Raw genomic sequence first — 22,388 nt, 5'->3', positions numbered from 1 at the left:
GTATTCCATTGAGCATCCCATGGAAATAAAGTGTTCTGCTTCTGCTAATTTTAACTGCTGCCAAAGACAGATGTATCTTTGATGTTCTGTGCAACGCTCCTGATCATGTCATCTGGCCTATATACAGGGTATTACAAAAAGGTCCGGTCAAACTTTCAGGAAACATTCCTCACACACAAAGAAAGAAAATATGTTATGTGGGCATGTGTCCGGAAATGCTTACTTTCCATGTTAGAGCTCATTTTATTACTTCTCTTCAAATCACATTACTCATGGAATGGAAACACACAGCAACAGAATGTACCAGCATGTCTTCAAACACTTTGTTACAGGAAATGTTCAAAATGTCCTCCGTTAGCGAGGATACATGCATCCACCCTCCGTCGCATGGAATCCCTGATGCGCTGATGCAGCCCTGGAGAATGGCGTATTGTATCACAGCCATCCACAATACGAGCACGAAGAGTCTCTACATTTGGTACTGGGGTTGCGTAGACAAGAGCTTTCAAATACCCCCATAAATGAAAGTCAAGAGGATTGAGGTCAGAAAAGCGTGGAGGCCATGGAATTGGTCCGCCTCCACCAATCCATGGGTCACCGAATCTGTTGTTGAGAAGCGTATGAACACTTCGACTGAAATGTGCAGGAGCTCCATCGTGCATGAACCACATGTTGTGTCGTACTTGTACAGGCACATGTTCTAGCAGCACAGGTAGAGTATTCCGTATGAAATCATGATAACGTGCTCCATTGAGCGTAGGTGGACGAAACTAAAATGAGCTCTAACATGGAAATTAAGCGTTTCCGGACACATGTCCACATAACATCTTTTCTTTATTTGTGTGTGAGGAATGTTTCCTGAAAGTTTGGCCGTACCTTTTTGTAACACCCTGTATATGCAGCACCACACTCACAGGGAATTTTGTAAACGCCTGTTTTTTTCAGTTGTTAAGTTGTCTTTAATGGATCCAACCAGAGCCAAGCTCTTCACTGGTGGAGGGAAGTTAACCTACCATCTACATAATGCCATAAGATCATGGACTTTAAAACACCAGATTCCTTCAGAAAAATATCTTATTTTTCCTAAACAATCTGCCGTTTTAAAGTCCATGGTTTTCTGGCATCATGTAGATGATACTTTTTTGTATGGCCTCACAGCACACAAGAACTGCAAAAATTCTTCTGTCATTTAAACTCATTACATGAGAACATTGAGCTTATGATGGAGACTGAAAAAGATGCGACTTTACCCTTTCTAAGGTGCTAGTTCACTGTAAGAATGACGGGTCACTGCAACATTCTGTGTACAGAAAACACACGCACATGGATCCATATCTCCAGGCATCTAGCTGTCATCATGCCGCACAAACCATCAGGTTTCCTAGTACCTTAATACGATGGCTGTTCAATAAAAAACGATCATAATTTTTTTTGTCATAATTTCTCGCACTAAAATTTAATCTTATGATATTCTGTTAGCTTAATGTGCAACAGATTTGTCATAGTAGTTTCATTGTTGGGACTCCTGGTTCCCACCTGTGAGAGGCAGGCAAGGTCAGACATGTTCATATCACCTACCACTGCAATGGAAGTAACACACCAGGAAAAATAGACGGCTTTGAAATTCTGCTTTCGTCTCAACAAATCTTCAGCTCAGTCCTATACAATGTTACAGGAGGCCTATGGAGAATCTTTTCTTCCCTACAGCATAGCTCGAAGGTGGTTTAAAATGTTTAAAGAGGGGAGACAATCAATTTCAAAGGAAGGTGGACCCGGTGCTCCAGTTACTGCTCTTATGGGAGAAAACATCAACACTGCTGCTGTCATTGTGACAAAGGATGACAAATTACCTTAAGATCACTTTCTGAAATACTGAACATTTCATTGAGTGCCACCCACCTGTTGGTGACAGATAAAATCACACAATTTGTGCACAATGGGTTCCAAGACTGCTGATTCCCAAACAAAAGGGTATTCGTGTGAAGGTCTGCATGCAGTTAAAGTTGATGTTAGAGGAAGATCCGGAGTCTTTTTCAACTATAATTACTGCTGATGAAACTTGGCTAAATCATTTTGATCCTGAGAGCAAACAGCAAAACCCAGTGTGGAAATCTTCATCACCAAGGCCCAAAAAAGCAAAAGTGGTTGTTTCTACTGGGAAAGTTATGGTCATATCATTCTTTGATATTCATGGAATTTTATCAGCATGTTGTACTTGCACACACACACACCAGTAACTGGACAATACTACAGAGATGTCCTGAAAACATTGCAAGTCCATATCAGGCGCAAAAGACCACATTTCTGTGAAGCAGCTGGATGCTGCACCACGATAATGTGCGGCCGCATTTTGACAATGTTGTTGGTGAATTTCTTGTAAAAATCAACATAAAGTGCATCACTCACCCTCCCTATAGTCCGGATTTAGTCCCATGTGACTTTTTCTATTTCCTAACATGTTGGAATATTGTTTCTACCTCTTGTAGTTTGGAAGCAACAAATGTCTGAAATTTGTTCCTTGTTTTTTAATAGCCCTGTACTGAGGCCAAATATAAAAACAGGAGCTGCTTAAAAAATCACAACAACAAAATATATTTTAAAACAGAAAAAAATTAAGGACACAATGTAAAATTATGGAGTTCATTTCTAAGGCCACAAAAGAATGAATGAATGATTCTAAATGGGTAAAACACATTTTCAACATCTCTGATTCTAAACCAAAACCAAGAATATGAAAATAAAAAATGATTACAGAGATAAAAAAAATACAGAAATTACAATAACAAGGAAAAGAAATTAATATAATTTAAGACATTATAAGAAACTTCCAAGCCTTTGGAAAACAAACGATGAAGCACAGATTCACAAAGAAACTTAACAAGAAGACTGTCAATAATTGGCCAAAATACTGGGAGAAACAACACAGTGAATTCATGAAAAGATTTTGAAAGTATAAGATGAGAAATCATCGTGTCAGTTATCAAGTTTAAACTGGTATGATGATGAATGATGCTATACACTGTTGCTGTCCAATGGACAGGTTTAGACCTGGCAAATGCCTGGGAAAGCTACATGCCACCATGTGCCGTATTTACTCGAATCTAAGCCGTACCTGAAATTTGAGACTCGAAATTCAAGGGGAGAGAAAAGTTTTAGACCGCACCTCCAAATCGAAACAAAGTTGGTCCATTGTAACATGAGACACAATTTAGGTCAAATGAATGATGATACAGCTACAGTAGTTTGGTTCGAGTTGTAAGCTTTACCGGGTAGGCATTGCTATGCGTTAGGTGCTCCGTCCGTATTTATACGGCTACCTTTCCATTTTCACGTGCTTCGTCTGGTTTGAAGTGATTGCTTATTTTTCTTTGATCTGATAAGTGCCGTTCTCTTTGGTATAGGTTTTTACGTCACAGTAGGCTGAAATGCATTATTGTACTGTGTCATGCATTGTTTGTCGCATTCTGATACTGAGTGTTTACGGCCTGTCGACGCTCATGGCATGACTTGCTTTTGTGCGCGCTACTGCCGCATACAATTAAAAGAAAAGAGAGGAATCACTTCATTAGCAAAACAGTGGCAAGAGACTGCTATTTGTTGTTACTTACACTGCTGCTTTCTTTGATAATGATAAACAAGAACCAAATAATAGGCCATAGAAGATGTTCTAAACAAGAGTTTATCGAAAAATTTTCTCCATTTGAAAATTATTACAGACGCCTCTTTAGTACATTACATTCTGCACAGAAATTAGAGTCATCTTAGATTTAAAAATCTAGTCAGTTGCCGTGCTTCATTTCTGACTGTATCACTATTCGGCATAAGAATAATGCGAATATAAACATGACATGATTCTTCCGCGTTTGCTGTTGTCTCACTCTTAGTTTCGTAGTTTATTAGGCAGACAGTATTTAAATGAGATAGCAGCAAACACGAAAGAATACATGGCAAAATGTTTACATTCGAATTATTCTTATGGTGAAGAGAATACTGCATGTGATTCACAATTCATAAAAGTTCCTATTAGCAACCATCTCCTGTCAAAGGCAGGAAAAAATTCAGAATGTAGAGTTAGTCATATTGACAGACAAACATCCCAAACTGTCTTGCCAGTTGGATTTTTGCAGTACATTGAAAAGCTGCTACATTCAAAGATGAAAAATACGGAATTTTTATTTACTTCGTTGGATAATGTATGAAAATGCAGTGGTCGAAACTCGGGGCGGAGAAAAAAGCTCGTCTTTCACCTTTTTTAAAATTTATTTACTGACGCAGAGATTATGGCGCCAGTATTTATCTTTGTGCCTGCAAAGCATGCCTGTGTAGCGCTACATATATTCGATGAGAGGCGTTAGTTGTGGCGGCACCTACCAACATTTTTCAGAACTTCCACTTACTCTGCACTCGATTCTAAGTCGCAGGCGGTTTTTTGGATTACAAAAACCGGAAAAAAAGTGCGGCTTAGATTCAAGTAAATACAGTAGTGCCAAAAGTGAAGTGTGAAGGATGTGGTGTTCCAGTATAAGGTTGTTTTTCCTGGTTAGGATGGGAACCTCTTATTGCATTTAAGAAAAAGCTAAATGCAGAAGGATATGAAAACATTTTAAAGCAATGTGTACTGTATACAGTAGAGGAATAGATTCAAAGATTATGACATGATTATATCAGCAAGACAATGCACCCTGTCGTAAAGCAGCTTCTGTGAAGCAATTGTTTGTGGGCAATAACTTTCCTGAAATGGACTGACCTGCCCAGAGTCAAAACATGAAATCACAGGAACGCGTCTGAGATGTGACTTCTTTTCAGCATCTCAGCTTTTCAGCATCACTACCTTGTCTAGTTTTGGATCTTAAAGAAGAATGGGCTGCCATTCCTCCACACACATTCAAGACACTTCATTGAAAGTGTTCTTAGCAGAGTCAAGCAGTCAAAGGCGAAAGGTCGAGACTCACCATATTAATGTATACTATACTTTTGATCAGGTAGTGCATTCACCTGGAACTGGTTTGGGGAAACCATGGCAAAACAGAATTATGATGGGTGGATCAAGTAACAAAGCAACTGCTAACCTTAAGAACAATATCTTAAATTCCATTTACTTTAGTATAAGTCTGATAAAACTGAAATATTAAGTCTCAAAACTGAAATACCCCAGAGGGAGTAGTTTTGCCTTAAATGTACATGGAGTTCAGTTTAACTAAATGAAACTTCATAAATCACAGAATTATGTTTAAACCAAATCTTACCTTCTCTGTTTGATTATAGATATATGAGTGCATGGATAAAATTTCTGGGAATTCTATGTAATCATGCCTTTTTGTCATTCCATTACTCTGCCACGTAGTGCGTTGGATATGAAAAATAAGGCATGGAGGAAGCTGAAAAAAAGATAAGGTTCGTGTAAGTGACAAGTTGAAAACTGGAAATCTAAGTAACAGCTGTTAAAAGTGAAGGCTTTTCTCAATAAACACAGAACATAACTTGATCGTGATCATAAGTATAGTCAACTGAAATATATTTCTAAACAACTTCAGCAAAACTCTCTCTTTCTAGAGCTCCATTCAATTATTTCTCACTCAGTCTTTCTGTTCTCCTTTATCATATTTTCTAATTACATGAATTTTTAATGTACCTTTATTTATTTCCCTCTTTTTATTATTCTAGTTGAGAATCTTACTTGCATTTAAATTGAGTTCAATAAAAAGGAGATGATGAAAGTTACTTTTTGAAGTGCCATGTGTTTTCCTCATTCACTGCCCGAGGCAGTTATGTAATACACTAAATAATGAAATGAATTTGTCTTCTTAACACTAAGTGGTTAAGAAATATTTTCCAGAACCATTTCTGCTATAGGATATCGGCGTCAACAGCGCTGTTGATGTTCGCTATGCATTAATAAACACCGGTTCCTGGAAAACTAAGCCAAATATTTCACAGGAAACTGTTAAGGTTAAGAACCCAAAGTAATACAAAAGCTCAAGTGCCAAGCAATTTTTCGGGTTGGTTCAGCAACATTTTCTGACATCATTGGCACAATTCATGTTATCTAGTCAATTGAACATCTGTTTTTAAACTTTGCTACCATTTTTCTTATATATCTCATATTATTATTTGTAACTGGATTTGAGATGCTGTTTATTGTTAGTGTAGATGCACTGAGTGTCATAATACCTGACAACTAGCAACCCACTTTGAATGTAGCAGCTCGAGTTCTACCGAGTCCCAAGAAACCACTGAGCTTCATTTACAGAATAAAAATGCCGTACAACTTTTATAGATAATGTGTAAAATGTATAAAACGTATAAAATGCATGTTTGACCATCAGTATTATGAGAAGGAAAGTTGCTACTCACCATATAGCGGAGATGCTGAGTCGCAGATAGGCACAACAAAAAGACTCTCACAATCAAAGCTTTCGCCCATTAAGGCCTTTGTCAGCAATAGACACACACACACTTTTTGTGGTGCCTATCTGTAACTCAGCTTCTCTGCTATATGGTGATAGCAACTTTCCTTCTCATAATTTTGTTACATTTCATCCTGGATTTTCCAATGTTTGACCATCAGCCACTTTTATGTAAAACCCAAATATCAACCAGTTTCAGTTATGGACCAATTTCAAAGATAAGCGTTAAAATGGTTTAAGCCACATTACATTTGTCATTACTTAAGTAATGTGAAGAGCATGTCATGAATATCAATATATGATGAGGACTTCTAGCAGCAAACATACTAATAACAAGCGTACACAGAGCAGTCTTGAGTACTGCTCTGTGTACACTTGTTATTAGTGTGTTTGCTTCTAAAAGTCCTGTGACATATATTGATATACATGACATGCTCTTCACATTACTTAAGTAATGACAATTGTAATGTTGTGGCTTAAACAATTTTAACCTTATCTGTGAAGATGGGCCATGACTGAAACTGGTGGATATTTGGGTTTAAAATAAAAGCAGCTTATGGTCAAACATGCATTTTATACATTACTTGACAGCCATTACAAGTCACCTACCAAAAATGTATTGTTGATAACATCACATTAGTTTTACCAATGCCAATGCAGAACTGGTGGTTGGTAGTTTGTTTAGAATTAATCTGAGAATTTATGAAGACTCATATAGACATTACATTTGGAGCATAATTATAACTTTTGATCTTATTTCATTTATAAGTTTTGATCTTACTGTGTTTTCTTTTTACTAGATTTTTGTGCTTTTACTATTACTGATCTGATGATATAGTTTAACTGGCAGTGTGATAGCTTGCGAGACAGGGAGGTGAGCCAAACCTGTATCAAATCAGTGTGACATATTAATGAGTGTGGTACACTGGCCGGCCTTACTGTAGCTTTAGGCAATTTTCACTCTCATTTTAGCAAATGCTGTGCTGCTCCCCCATCTCCATCTCAAGATATATTACACACAGAGAGTCAAAATATGATAACACACAGAAAAAAGTTTCCATGATTCTCAAACAGATGGTGTAAATGACTTCCCTCCCTAAAGATAACTGACTGTGGGGCAGAAAGGGCATTCAACCACAAGCTGAATAAAATATATTTGCAAAAATCCTGAAAACAGCAGACGCCATATGACGTTGTGAACAGTATGGTATTATTATTATTATTATGCTGAAAATAATCATAAATTTACAAACATACTAAGTGAATATCATGAAAAGGGTAGTCGTTACCATACAGAGAATATGTTGCATCACAGAGAGGCGCAACAAAAAAGACTACTATTCATTTTAGCTTTCAGTCAAAAGGCCTTCTTCTGAAGCAGAAAACACACATACATTCACACAAGCACAATTCACATACCTGCACATTAACTCATACTTTGTGTTGTTTGTGCTTTTGTGAATGTGTGACTCAGACGAAGGCCTTTTGGCCAAAAGCTAAAATGTATAATAGTCTCTTCATTACACCTGTCTGTGACTCAATGTCTCTTCCATACAGTGAGTAGCAATCTATCCTTTTCATAATATTGTTGTTATTTTATCTTGGACTTTCTGTTGTTTACACATACGACATGTGTTTACATGACCTGATCCACGCCCGGGTTCGATTCCCGGCGGGGTCAGGGATTTTCTCTGCCTCATGATGGCTGGGTGTTGTGCGCTGTCCTTAGGTTAGTTAGGTTTAAGTAGTTCTAAGTTCTAGGGGACTGATGACCATAGATGTTAAGTCCCATAGTGCTCAGAGCCATTTGAACCATGACCTGATTTACGCAATTAGGGAACATGTTATGTAAACTGATAGCCTTAATAGAAGTTAATGCAATGTTCGCCTTTCCAGGCAACACATTTTGTTGGTTGGTTGATTGATTGATTCAGGGGAGGGGACCAAACACCGAGGTCATCAGTCCCATCAGATTAGGGAAGGATGGGTAAGGAAGTTGGTTGTGCCCTTCTGGAGGAACCATCCCGGCATTTGCCTGAAGTGATTTAGGGAAATCCTGGAACACCTAAATCAGGATGGCTGGACATGGGTTTGAACCACTGATCTCCCAAATGGAAGTGCAATGTGCTGATCACTGCACCATCTCGCTCGGTAATACATTTTGTTGCAGAACCAGCCATTAACTGTAAAAGGTGGTAAATTACACCAAGGACAAACCACAGACAAATGAGTATCCCTTTTCAAGATAGTCCACAAATGACAATAAAGTAGGCAGTTGTTTGGTATGAAACAACAGCAGTTTACAAATGTGTACCTCAAATGCATTGCTCATTCAAGACCTCGCGTTGCCTGAAATATTAATTCCTGACCATTGGTTCCTTATCTAAAAGTATTCAGTTAAGGACCAACTGCATAATTTTGATCCTAAATATTTTAAACACTCTGCATGTTTCTTGGAATTAATAAAACATACTGAACAGCATCTGAGTCCTTTACAGTGTTCAGTCGGTAATGTGTATTTTTTTCACACACATTTTAAATAGATGGTTACACCCTAGTATGAAGTAATGAATAAGACATCATTTGGTATTGGAAGACGAGTACGTAGTGTAAAGGTCTATGTTTGAATATATAATCTGAAATTACATTACACGTCCAACTGTTACAGTTATTTAAAACAAGTTACAGACATAAAAATACAGATTTACAATAACACGGAATAAAAAGGCTTATTTGGTTCCTAGTGAAAGTGAAAAATATATTTTTAAAGGGCGGGTAGGTTACAGTGTGACAGAGTAGTTGTTGAAGGAATATACTATAACTCTGTATATATAAACCATCCCAGCGTTTTCCAAAATTAATTTAGAAAAACTGCAGCTAATCTCAACGACGATTGTCAGGAAGGCATCTGAATACTCAGGTTCCACCACTTTTTCTTATTGCCACTATGCACATCCACAATAGACAACACTAAGCATCACAAGAGATCTAACAGTACACACTCTACATGCAAACTATAAAGAAAAAGAAGAGAACACAGTTAATGCTGACATGCTGTTAACAACAGGAAACTGAATATCTGTGGTGAGTGACTGCGTCAGGTGGAGTTGCAAACAGGAGAAAGGAGTTGGGCAACGGGAGGGAAGATTGGGGAAGTATTAGTGAGGGCTGGGAGGTAGGTCAAGTTGGCACACAGAATCGGAATGTCACACTGATGAGTTTATTCTGCCTTTGCATTACTCCCATCCATTGCTTGCAGCTAGAATGAGCTCACTGGTGCCACATTCCTATCCCGTGGGCCTGTTGGCTCTCCCTCCCAGATGCCAGTGAACTTTTCCCACAACTGCCTCCCACTTACTCCCCTCCTTTGTACTCTCCTCCCAACACAACCCCTCACCCTACCCTAGCAATGATGTCACCAGCAAGAATGTAACCATATATATGATTGTGTTATTGCTCAAGAAGTCAACATCCCTTTTTTTCAGGGATGAATGAGGTATCATTAGTAAAGTTTTTTAGCCAGTTTCTGACATTGCATACTGATTTTCTACTAAAACTTACTATCTGTGGAAACTTTTACCATAAAGGAGACTTGACTATCACAGGCAAAAGGGCATCATAGACACCCAGCTGCATAGCTACATTTTATGGAGTTAACTTATTAATCATGAATAAGGACTCCTTTTTAACATTATTTTATTACAAATATAATTTCATTTGTTTTAAAGTACATATAACTGGATAATTTGTATACAGCTTTGTCACAGATACTAACCGTGACCACTGTGGTAGTCCATTATTTCTGTCTGTTGTGCACGTTGACTTTTCTATACGAATATTCTTTCCAAAATGACAAACATATTTCTCACTGTCACCTTGAATTGTCATTTACCTATTGCTACAATGGCCTAACATGCTTACTGTAACTGACAATGTTTGTCGAGTTAAAGTTCTAGGTTATGCTACCATACTGACAGTCCCTGATCCGGTCATACGAGCGAGGACAAACAATACGAATTCAAAACACATTTTTTGGACATATGGAAATATATATACAAGGATGCACCACAAATTCATGTTTATTATTTCGTGTCATTTGATTTATTGTTAAAGATGTTTTCTCTTCATTCCCAGAATTACCCTTACCCCAATGACTACACTTATTCCAAACACTGTCATTATTGAGGGAGGGAGGGAGGGGGGAGGGAGGGAGGAGAGAGAGAGAGAGAGAGAGAGAGAGAGAGAGAGAGAGAGTTGCCATTTGGAGTGACATCTATTGGCAATGATGGAAACTATAAGCTAGTCAGCTGTAAAAGAGGCAGTATCTGGAACAAAAAGCAGCAAAGTAAAGAACCACTGCAACTCAAGACAGCTTGGCAATGCATTTTTCAGTCTGCCTTATACCCTAGCATTTGCTTCTCAGAGATGTGAAGATTCGCCAGAAGTGACACATGGTTTGGTGTTCACAGTAAACTGAATTTCCATTTTCACCCATTGGATAACTAGGGTGGGTTAGGGCATGCAAGCTGCCAATGTGGCAACAAATCAAAAGACCACTGAGCCACACAAAATTATTATTACCAGAATGTATACATGTCTTCTTTTTCTATACAAATTATAAATTAAAACCCTTTCAGTGTTTTTTCTGCACCTATGTCAAGGGTAATCTTAGTAACTACTGTAGGAATTTTGATACTGTTTTCACTGATAGACAAATTAATTCACAAGGAAGCTTTGTGTATATAATTTATTACCACTATGCTAGACAAGTTGTCTGGCTGTAGGACTTAGTGCTACAAGTGCGAAGCTGGGATGGGTCACTAGTTTGAGTAATAGTACCTGCCTTTTGCAAGCAGTACTCTTTCAACTGAACTCTCAACACACAACTGTCACAAATATTTACATCAGTATACACTAGAAACAAATTTTATTAAAATACTATGGGAAATTGGTCAGAGTATTTTGATATCTATAACTTACAAAAAGTCACAAAAATCAGGTCACAAAACCAAACAGTTTGGAAGACGTAATTTCTAACGCATAAACATAAGATAAAATACCAACTCAAATGTTATAAATGTTACATCACAAAGATACAACACACCTTTCCTAGGTTACAAGTTTTAAAGATGCTAGATCCTGAAGATCTTGAATCGCCAAACACTTTTTCACAGTTCTCACAGCTTACACCATTGATTAGCTCTGGAGACATGAACTTCTCCAACAGTTGATATAATGTCGTTTTATTACGAAATACGGTTTCGTTGGGTGGCAGTGTCAAAGATATGCAGCCAAACTTGTCATATTTCACAGGTGACTGCAACAAAATGATATGATAAGCTCAAATTATAAACATATGGTAAAATCAATATTACATAGCAAGGAACAAAACTGAATAAAGAAATTACTCTCGACATGTCCTTAGAAACACTGGGAAATATTGTATTGACAACATGCTACTTGAACCGTAAGACATGCAGTGACAATGAAATTAATTGCTTCACTGAAATCAAGTACCAATGCATGCTCTTTACTATAACTGTAACACTAAGTAACAACTACAGTACAAACTAAAGGACTGTTTTCAATACAAAATTATGCATGCTGCCACATCATCTTCCCTCCCTTCTTTCCTTCCTGGAAACAAATCACTAACATATTTGACAATAGTGTAGTAAGTGGCAGGCACAGTAATTTTTTAACACAGCTGAATACCTCAAAGTAAATCCATGTGTAATTCAATCCACCCATAAAAAAGAGTCAAGCACAATTACCATATAGTCCAAAGACAGATCACAGGTATGCGAATTCATTCACGAAATGGAGAAATTGGTGGGTGTGGTGTACAGCATTGACTGTGTTCTCCAGTGACAAAATCAAAACAAGAAATGGAATAGCATTGAGGTCATATGTAAATGTGTTACTAAATTTACAATTACTAGTTCTCATAAGTAAATCTACAAAAATCTGCAAAGAACTATTCATTTTCTAATATGCTGAAGTCTCTTAAAATTATTTGTTATATTATATTTAAAGATAAAAATGCAAAATATTGATACAGAACACTCACCGTTAGTGTTTTCATTGTTACATAGTAAAGTTTTCTATAAAGTAATGGTGGAAGATTCAGTCAGCATATTGTTGTTGTTGTTGTTGTTGTTGTGGTGGTGGTGGTGGTGGTCTTCAGTCCTGAGACTGGTTTGATGCAGCTCTCCATGCTACTCTATCCTGTGCAAGCTTCTTCATCTCCCAGTACCTACTGCAGCCTACATCCTTCTGAATCTGCTTAGTGTATTCATCCCTTGGTCTCCCTCTACGTATTTTTACTCTCCACGCTGCCCTCCACTACTAAATTGGTGATCCCTTGATGCCTCAGACCATGTCCTACCAACCGATCCCTTTTTCTGGTCAAGTTGTGCCCCAAACTCCTCTTCTCCCCAATCCTATTCAGTACCTCTTCATTAGTTATGTGATCTACCCATCTAATCTTCAGCATTCTTCTGTAGCACCACATTTCGAAAGTTTCTATTCTCTTCTTGTCCAAACTATTAATCATCCACGTTTCATTTCCATACATGGCTACACTCCATACAAATACTTAAAGAAACGACTTCCTGGCACTTAAATCTATACTCGATGTTAACAAATTTCTCTTCTTCAGAAACGCTTTCCTTGCCATTGCCAGTCTACATTTTATATCCTCTCTACTTTGACCATCATCAGTTATTTTGCTCCCCAAATAGCAAAACTCCTTTACTACTTTAAGTGTGTCATTTCCTAATCTAATTCCTTCAGCATCACCTGACTTAATTCGACTACATTCCATTATCCTCGTTTTGCTTTTGTTGATGTTCATCTTATACCCTCCTTTCATGACACTGTCCATTCCGTTCAACTGCTCTTCCAAGTCCTTTGCTGTGTCTGACAGAATTACAATGTCATTGGTGAACCTCAAAGTTTTTATTTCTTCTCCATGGATTTTAATACCTACTCCGTACTTTTCTTTTGTTTCCTTTACTGTTTGCTCAAAATACAGATTAAATAGCATTGGGGAGAGGCATATTATTAGTTACAATCCACCAAAAATACTGCCAACAATATTATGAAAAGGATAGTTGCTACTAACCATATAGCAGAGGTGCTGAGTTGCAGATAGGCACAACAAAAAGACTGTTACGAAATAAGCTTTTGGCCAACAAGGCCTTTGTCAAAAATAGATGACACACACACACACACACACACACACACACACACACACACACACACAAGTGCAACACCCATTCTGAATTCTGTCAACTGTGTTTTGTCAGTAGCTGCTTCTCCTCTAAAATTTGATAGTGAATCCCTACCATTGCTACACCCCCCACCCCGCGACTGGATGTGTAATTGACGCTTTTCACACTTTTTCCACAACAATTTCATTCTTGGCTGCGTCCCTCCACAATGACACATATTTCATGATTCACTATTTACCTTCATTTTTCACTAGCAATTTGACACTCAGCTTCCATGAGGAGCTTCTCAGCTTCACAGGGCATAAACTTTGTGTTTATATGGCAGTTAATTGTTTGATTTATAACCACACACATTCAACACCCAACACCACTAAAATAACAATGGTGTGACTAAAGCTGCCCAGTTTCATGCCTGTATCTTTTTGCAGTTTCACCGATGACATATACTGGAAATCGTTCCTTATACAATGCACCCTTCTTCAAATCTCCACAAATCACACTTCATCTTTTCAGCCACTGAATAATTGCAGCCCTTCTCATTGTCAAAGTTAGCAACATAATTGTGCGGGTCATTACACATAAACACATTTCATAGCTTTGTGAGATTCATCACACGGGATGTTTCAAACCACTTCTGGAAAGTTACATTATCCTCTTATTCATGATAACCACTTGTATTTTCTTAGCAAAACCTTGACTGAGAATTTGAAATACAGCATTCCAGTATGCAATGCAAGTATTAATTTGTCCACCACTTCAAGATTGACTCGAAATTTAACTGTTACACAATATTAATGAAATTTCCATCAGAAATTCCTCTGCAAAATTGTGCATAACTAAGAAACATTTGAAATTTTCATAAATATTTTATGTCAATTAATAGAAGAGTAGCTGAGATTAATATCTTCTGGCACTTCACATAGTGCAGACTTCCTTGCTTTTTAAAATATCATCTTTTGAACTGACATGAGTAATTTCCATAAATTATAATGTTTCTTTCTCTCATAATTAATGTAATGTATTGCGAATACATAGAAAGAAGGATCCTTTATTGTACGATTATATGATAGCACAACAAACACTGGTAGCAGTTACTTCTGTAAAATATCTGGGAGTATGCGTACGGAACGATTTGAAGTGGAATTATCATATAAAATTAATTGTTGGTAAGGCGGGTGCCACGTTGAGATTCATTGGGAGAATGCTTAGAAAATGTAGTCCATCAACAAAGGAGGTGGCTTACAAAACACTCGTTCGACCTATACTTGAGTATTGCTCATCAGTGTGGGATCCGTACCAGGTTGGGTTGACAGAGGAGATAGAGAAGATTCAAAGATTAGCGGCGCATTTCGTCACAGGGTTATTTGGTAAGTGTGATAGCATTACGGAGATGTTTGGCAAACTCAAGTGGCAGAGTCTGCAAGAGAGGCACTCTGCATCGTGGTGTAGCTTGCTGTCCAGGTTTCGAGAGGGTGCTTTTCTGTATGAGGTATCAAATATATTGCTTCCCCCTACTTATACCTCCCGAGGAGATCACGAATGTAAAATTAGAGAGATTCGAGCGCGCACAGAGGCTTTCCAGCAATCATTCTTCCCGCGAACCATACACGACTGGAACGGGAAAGGGAGGTAATGACACTGGCATGTTAAGTGCCCGCCGCCACACACCGTTGGGTGGCTTGCAGAGTATAAATGTAGATGTAGATAATAGTGACCTATATGACAATGAACAGCTTCTTTCTACAAACTGCTCAAACATGTCTCTTGCTTCTTCCTCAGTCAGATTTTTCCTGACGTACATAGCTTTGTTGTGCCAGTCTAACAAAATCTATGATGCACAATTCTTCTCCTGTTGTTACAACAGTGTCACTGTGCTTCATTTCAAATCTGTTGCTGTTCTGATTACTATCAGTGCAACAGGAAATAAGAGCTCACCATTCTCCTTTCCTTTCTCAATGCATTTGCTCACCAAACACATTTTTGTATGTCTCCTGATCTATGTGGTTTCAAACAAATGTTTTATTTTGTCTTTGTGAAGACTTCTGTAGTCTTTGCAAGAAACCAGTTGGAGTCAATGTGCTGCCCTTATATTGGCCAGTTCAGTGACATGATCTCAGAATCTTTCAGAATGGAATTATATTGTTACAGAGTGCTTATCATTGGTATTGGGGATACAGATAAATGTGATACTCTGGAATGAATTTCTACTTTGCAGCAGAGTATGCGCGATTCAAAATTTGCCACAGAAACGTTGTGCCCGGCTGTAACTCAAACAAGTTTGGAAGATGGGAGGGTGGCAGTGGCAGAAGTAAAGCTGGGAGGGCAGGTTGTGGGTCATGCCAGGATGCTTCTGGCTGCAATAAAATTTTGTTTCCAGGTTCTAGCACACAGAACCCTTACATCACATTTTCAAATGATGTTTATTGCTTTCATCTGTATTGCACTCATCACTCAGTGGAAGAATGGTACACCATCTTCAACACCAGAATCCAGATAACATTTAGTTCCAGATCCTTTTCCTTCCAATTAAAACTACTGGCATGTTTGACAATCTCTTCACGCCTCTACGTATAGCTTATTGTAATACCTGTCCATGCTACCTAGGACCTGAGTCTTATCAAACCAGATCCAATGGTCTTCTGGCTGCAAAGTAGTATCACAAGTTTTTTGTGAATGGTGAAAAAACAGTAACATACAGAAGTCAACAACTACTGTGAAGTTATACAGAAAGACGTACCTATCATTTGATGAAGTGGTTACTGTATCTAAAACTGTCAAAATAACTACACAAATTAATTTCATTATCAATTTTAACTTCCCTATCTATACAATAGAAATGTTAAGTTGAATGTACAATTCCTTTTTATTGAAATATTGGTGATAACTTTCTATTATTAAAAAATAAAAAGAATTAAATATACCTCTTTGTGCGAAAACAGCCAAGCTCTTTTCAAACAGTTTCAAAGCTGACAAAGTCTTAACATGAGTCTCAAAAGTTAACTAGCCTATTTTATTTTCATTCATATATTTGAAGCTAGTTTCCTGGATCATTTTTAAGTATGTTCTAATAGGAGACAGATGTATGAATGAAACTACCGGAGGTCATTGATTATCTTAATTCCCTCCAAAAGAAAAGTGACACCCAAAGAAAATTTGATACCTAACAACATATTAACATGACCCTTAAATCAAAATTTCATAAAAAGACTACACACAACTGACCATTAAAACAGCAGCACCATGAAGACAGCATGCATCAAATGTTAAATTAGCATGAAATGTACTGCACACGATATGTGCAAATGCTAAGCATTTCAATGCAACCATAGAAATTACATGGAAGTAATGCTGTCTACATTCTGTACATAAGAAAATATAATACAGCAGATTTCTCATTCAGAAGTCACAGCTGAATGTTGTTTGTTTGTAAGCTCATGTTATGCCTTGTGTAAGACGAAGAAACCTTTAAGAGTAAAATGCCGGAATTCAAAAATGGCAGAATCACAGCCTCTCGAGACTGCAGTTCATTGTTCTGTGATACTGCTGCTTGAACTGGTCAGAATCCCATGTTTGTAATGCAAATGTGGAAGCAAAGGCTTCATGAGGGCTGTACACAATGCCATACAGGATATCAACGACCCCACAAGACTGATGTCTCCCTCCAGACACGTCACATACATCGAGACAGGAAATGTAATTGTTTGCAGTGAGACAAGTATCAATACAGACAGTGCACAATGTCTGGAACACCAAAGACTGTCAGCATGGCTGTTTTGGATTCCCTTGACACAGCATCAGAGTAGTGCTGCACCCGACAACAACTTTGGACATAGAGTAGCACCTCATTAACTTTCCACACGATTCCCGATTCTGTGTACAGCATCACAATGGAAATAGCCACGTGTGGAGGCTCCAAGGAGACTGACCATTATCTGATCGCATTTTTCATTGTCAATGGTCCAGCACCCGGCTAGGTAGTATGGAGTGCCACTGCATACACAGCATGATAACCTCTGTTTCGCATAGTCAATAATTTGTTTAGCAATTACTACATATCTGATGTGTTAAAGCCGGTGGCTGTGCCTTATCTTTGAGGTCTTTATGATATTGTTCAGCAGGATGTTGGAAAACTGCAAGTGGCCAGTGCTGCCCTGATATACCTCATACAAAGGTCTGGGCAGCAAGTTCTCCCAGTCTCTCACCTCTCATCTGGTCATGGCTAGCTGAGAAACTGGCACATCACTGATCACCAGCCTTACTTTTGATGAACTCTGGTGTTGAGTTAAGGCAGCATGGAAAAATGTACCTGTACCTGTTATCCAAGCTCAGTTTAAATCAATGCCCAGTTAGGTCGAGTTGCTGTTGTTCACAGAGGTGGCAGCTCTATGCATTAAATTTTCACCCTCTGTGCCCCCAAATGGAAATATGTATTATTTTTGTTACACTGTACATACACATTAAGTAAAATTTTGTTGTTACTTACTATTCTTCATGGTGTCGTAATTGTGTGTGTGTTTTCAGTTTCTATCTCAGGTCACTTGAATGCTATCATTAATAGTTTCAACTTATTAAATCACCAGCAGATAACCTGTTTAAAAAGAGGGATTTTAAAATACTGTTGCTGTTGTGGTCTTCAGTCTAAAGCATTGTTTGACACAGCTCTCCATGCTATTCTATGCTGTGAAATCCTCTTCACCTCCAAATAACTATTTCAACTTAAATCTTCCTCAGTTTGCTTCCTATATTCATCTCTTGGTCTCCCTCTACAATTTCACCTCAACCTTATCCCATCAGCCCTAAATTGGTGATCCCTTGGTGTCTCAGAATGTGTGCTATCAACCAATCCCTTCTTATAGTCAGGTTGTGACACAAATTTCTTTCCTCACCAGTTCTATTCAGTACCTCCTCGTTAGTTTACATGAGCTACCCACCAAATCTTCAGCATGATTCTGTAGCACCACATTTCAAAAGCTTCCATTCTCTTCCTATCTAAACTGTTTATGGTGTATTTTTACTTTCATATACACCTACACACTATACAAATACTTTCAAAACAGATTTCCTGATGCACAAATCTGTATTTGATGTTAACAAACTTTTTTTCTCCAGAAACACTTTTCTTGTCAGTGCCAGTCTACATTTCATACCCTCTCTACTTTGGCCATCATCAATTATTTTGTTGCCCGAATAGCAAAACACATCTACTTTTTTAAGCGTCTCATTTTTTAAAATCTAATGCGCTCAGCATTACATGATTTAATCCAACTACTTTCCATTATCCTCTTTTTCTGTTTTTGTTGATGTATATGATGACACTGTCTATTCCATTCACCTGCTCTTCCAAGTCCTTTGCTGTCTCTGACAGAATTACAATGTCATGAGCAAACCTCAAAGTTTTTATTTCTCCTCCCTAAAATTTAATTCTTTCTCCAGATATTTCTTTTGCTTCCTTTAGTGGTTGTTCAATGTACAGATCGAATAACAATGGCGACAGGCTACAACCTTGGCTCATTTCCTTCTCAAGCACTGCTTCCCTTTCATGCCCTTGAGAATCTTCTAGCCACCATTTTTTTTATTTACAAGTTGTAAATAGCCTTTCGCTTCCTGTATTTTACCCCTGCTGCCTTCAGAATTTCAAAGACAGTATTCCAGTCAACAGTCAAAAGCTTTCTCTAAGTCTACAAACGCTAAAAAATGCAGATTTGCCTTTCCTTAACCTACCTACTAAGTAAGTCATACAGTCCGTATTGCCTTGCATGTTCCTACATTTCTCTGGACTCCAAACGGATGTTCCCTGAGGTCAGCTTCTTCCAGTTTTTCCATTCTTCTCTACAGATTTTGTGTTGGTATTTTGCAACCATAACTTATTATACTGCTAGTTTGGTACTGTTCATAACTGTCGGCACCTATTTCTTTTTTAATTGGAAGTATTACATTCTTCTTGAAGTCCAAGGATATTCCACCTGTCTCACGTATCGTGCACACCAATTGGAACAGTTCTGTCATGGCTGGCTCTCCCAAAATACAAGGGAAACTAAATTATAAATCAAATTAATTTCATCAGTTTCATAGCACTTTACTATTCCACTTTTTATTACCTTTTAAACACATCATCTGATGACTACCTGGTAATAAGTTGAAACCAGTATTGTTCGCTACTTGAGTGTCCTGCAGCTGAAAAGTATAACATATTTTTTTTACACAATGACACTATGTTTTGCTAAGATAGTGTACACAGTCTGTGTTAATTACTGTCTGCAGCATCTGTTACTACACAATACCATAAAAAATTAACAGAAACAGAGGAACTGCTTCAGTGACATATTTACCTTGTATTTGCATCTTGTGCATGTAGTCTTGCCAGCTAGCAGACCTTCACAAGGTGGTACTGCCCACACAGATCCTTTTACACCAGGTAAGTGGGCATTTTTTAAGCCTGACTGTATACACCTGACAATGCCACTGGCTGACAATGACTGCCTACTTTGACTGTCTTTATTCTTCCAGTCACTGGGACTTCTCTTGTCCATACAATGTGGATGGTGATGTAGATGTTCTTTACTGCCAACACTAGGCATATCACCCTGTGCATGGTTAACTTCATTGTTCAGGACACATTTTTTATCAAAGTTATTTAGTTTCACCGTCGTAGGACCAGCAATACTTGAGCAATCATTCCCACCTTGAACTATGTGATTACTCTGAGACTTGTTCTCAACAGTCAAGTCAGTACTCTCTGTCAGACAAGCAAGTCCTTGCCCTGAAGATGCATCCAAATAACTGTTTACAGTGGCAACATTTTCTTTATCGCTGTCTGAAGTCAACTCAAAATCGCCACTCCCTTCACTTTCCGGCAAGCTAGATACACTTTGATTGGTTTCCTCTTGTTCTGCTTCAAAATCAAGCAGATCGGCAAGTGTAGACACTTTCTGAAAGACAAAAATAGCAACATAAAGATGTTAGATTGAACATATCACATTATAAAACACTTGCAAAGTTTTCAAAGTTTTTCAAGAACAGAGCAAGTTTTTAAAATGTATCAGAAAACTTCTAATGAGCCTTGCACAACATTTTGCAAAAGTATTAAATGATTTAGGAACTCTTCTCATTTCCCCATTAAAGCACATTTACATAATGGCTCAGAAAGAGACAACTTTTAACTGTGTGGGGGCATTGTTTATTTACTGTCCACAAAAACAGTGTGGTTCTAAAATGTATCAGTAACATCCACAATGATTTTTTCGTGCTGTAGAAGTGTTTGTGTTGTGTGCTCTAACCTCCCCTTCCTCCCCAATTTTGACTGCCATAACAGACATGACATATGACATCATAGCCAATGCTTGTGAGTAGTTTGTGGGAGTTCTGAAATGCAGTACCATTTGCTTATTACAATACTTAGTACAAAAATTAATGGTTTAAAACAAATTGTTCATTATATTTACATCATTAATATCAACAAGGGATCACACAATTGCACCAATATTCATTAAACAGACTGAAACACTTCAGAATACCTTTACAACAAAGTGTATTCATATGTACTATATACAATTTACAGTACTGTACGTTCCCTGTGAAGTTTCATTTTTAGTCACAAGAACAGGTAACAAAGAATAGGTACACAATCAATCAATTACAATTACATGACTACAATGTTTAAGCAACAAAATAGAAAAGAATCTAGTGGCCATGACAGGTATCATGCTTGTGAAACCTACAGTAAAACTGGTTGAGGAATTTCAAGGTTTCCTAATTTTTCATCATCACATTTCAATAAGTTTCTGACACCATCATCGTTGTCCCAGGTGGTAACAACCACTGTCATTTTCTGCCTCACAACTGAGGAGCAGAAAGAATGGTGTGGAGCCTGTTGAGTCTTGCTTCATTGTGTTATATGCAAATGTTACGACGGGCAGTATTGTATAATCTCTCTGTTCAATGTCAACATAAATGGAGAGCATATCTGGCAATGTTTTATTAAAGCATTCTGAGAGGCCATCTGTCTGTGAGTGGTAGGGAGATGGCATCCAGTTGGTTATAACACAATGTGGAATTACCTTAGTCTTGAGCAGAAATATTTTCCACAGACTTCATCATCACACAGGGCACTCTGTGCTTCAAAATGATGTCTTCTACAAGAAACATTGCAATTTACGAAGCTCTGGCACTTGGCACAGCTCTGGTGTCAGTGTAGCAGGCGAGGTAGTCAGTGCAGACTATTATCCATCAATTCCCATTTATTGAGATGAGGAACATCCCCAAGAGGTTGATACGAAACTGGGGGAAATGTGCTGATGCAGGCAGAATTGATAGAGATGCTCCAAGGAAACAGCGGCAATTATTTCCATCAGTGGCATTCCATTACACCTGCACATAATGTCCAACAGATCGGTAGAGACCTGGCCAGTGATACCTGCACTTGATCTTCTTTAGAGTCTTCATGAATCCCAGGCAACCAGATGTTGGAATACCATAGAAATACTTTATAGTTCCTCTTATACAATGCTCCATTTATTAACTGGAATTTTCCTTTAGTCAGTTCCTCCTCCTTCAACCCATCTATCGTTTTCAGCAGTGTTGGATATTCCATATGTTCAGCAGCGATGACAGATATTTCACCCATGCTGCTCTGTTCCTCCAAAGGGTTCCTTGAAAGGAATTGGTGTTTTCGTGTTTACATCTGATTTTTTGTACCACTGTGATATTGCACTACTGAAGCCTCAGTGTTCATCTTGCCAGTTGACCC

General features: G+C 38.0%; 1 protein-coding gene across 2 annotated transcripts in view; it reads right to left on the bottom strand.

The window, feature by feature from the left end:
- The window catches only part of LOC126245812 (ubiquitin carboxyl-terminal hydrolase 30), a 123,108-nt gene that overhangs the window by 39,583 nt on the left and 61,137 nt on the right, over positions 1–22,388 (bottom strand). For both annotated transcript variants that reach the window (XM_049948346.1, XM_049948347.1), the window contains exons 4-6: positions 19,972–20,571; positions 11,512–11,724; positions 5,247–5,378 (exon numbers count right to left, since the gene is read on the bottom strand). In XM_049948346.1, coding sequence (XP_049804303.1) covers positions 5,247–5,378; positions 11,512–11,724; positions 19,972–20,571 — 945 coding nt within the window. The remainder of the gene's footprint in view (positions 1–5,246; positions 5,379–11,511; positions 11,725–19,971; positions 20,572–22,388) is intronic.

The sequence above is a fragment of the Schistocerca nitens genome, chromosome 1, assembly GCF_023898315.1.
Source record: "Schistocerca nitens isolate TAMUIC-IGC-003100 chromosome 1, iqSchNite1.1, whole genome shotgun sequence".
Taxonomy (NCBI): Eukaryota; Metazoa; Arthropoda; class Insecta; order Orthoptera; family Acrididae; genus Schistocerca; species Schistocerca nitens.
Note: the sequence above shows the minus strand (reverse complement) of the source record. Positions and strands in the feature narration are given on the sequence as shown.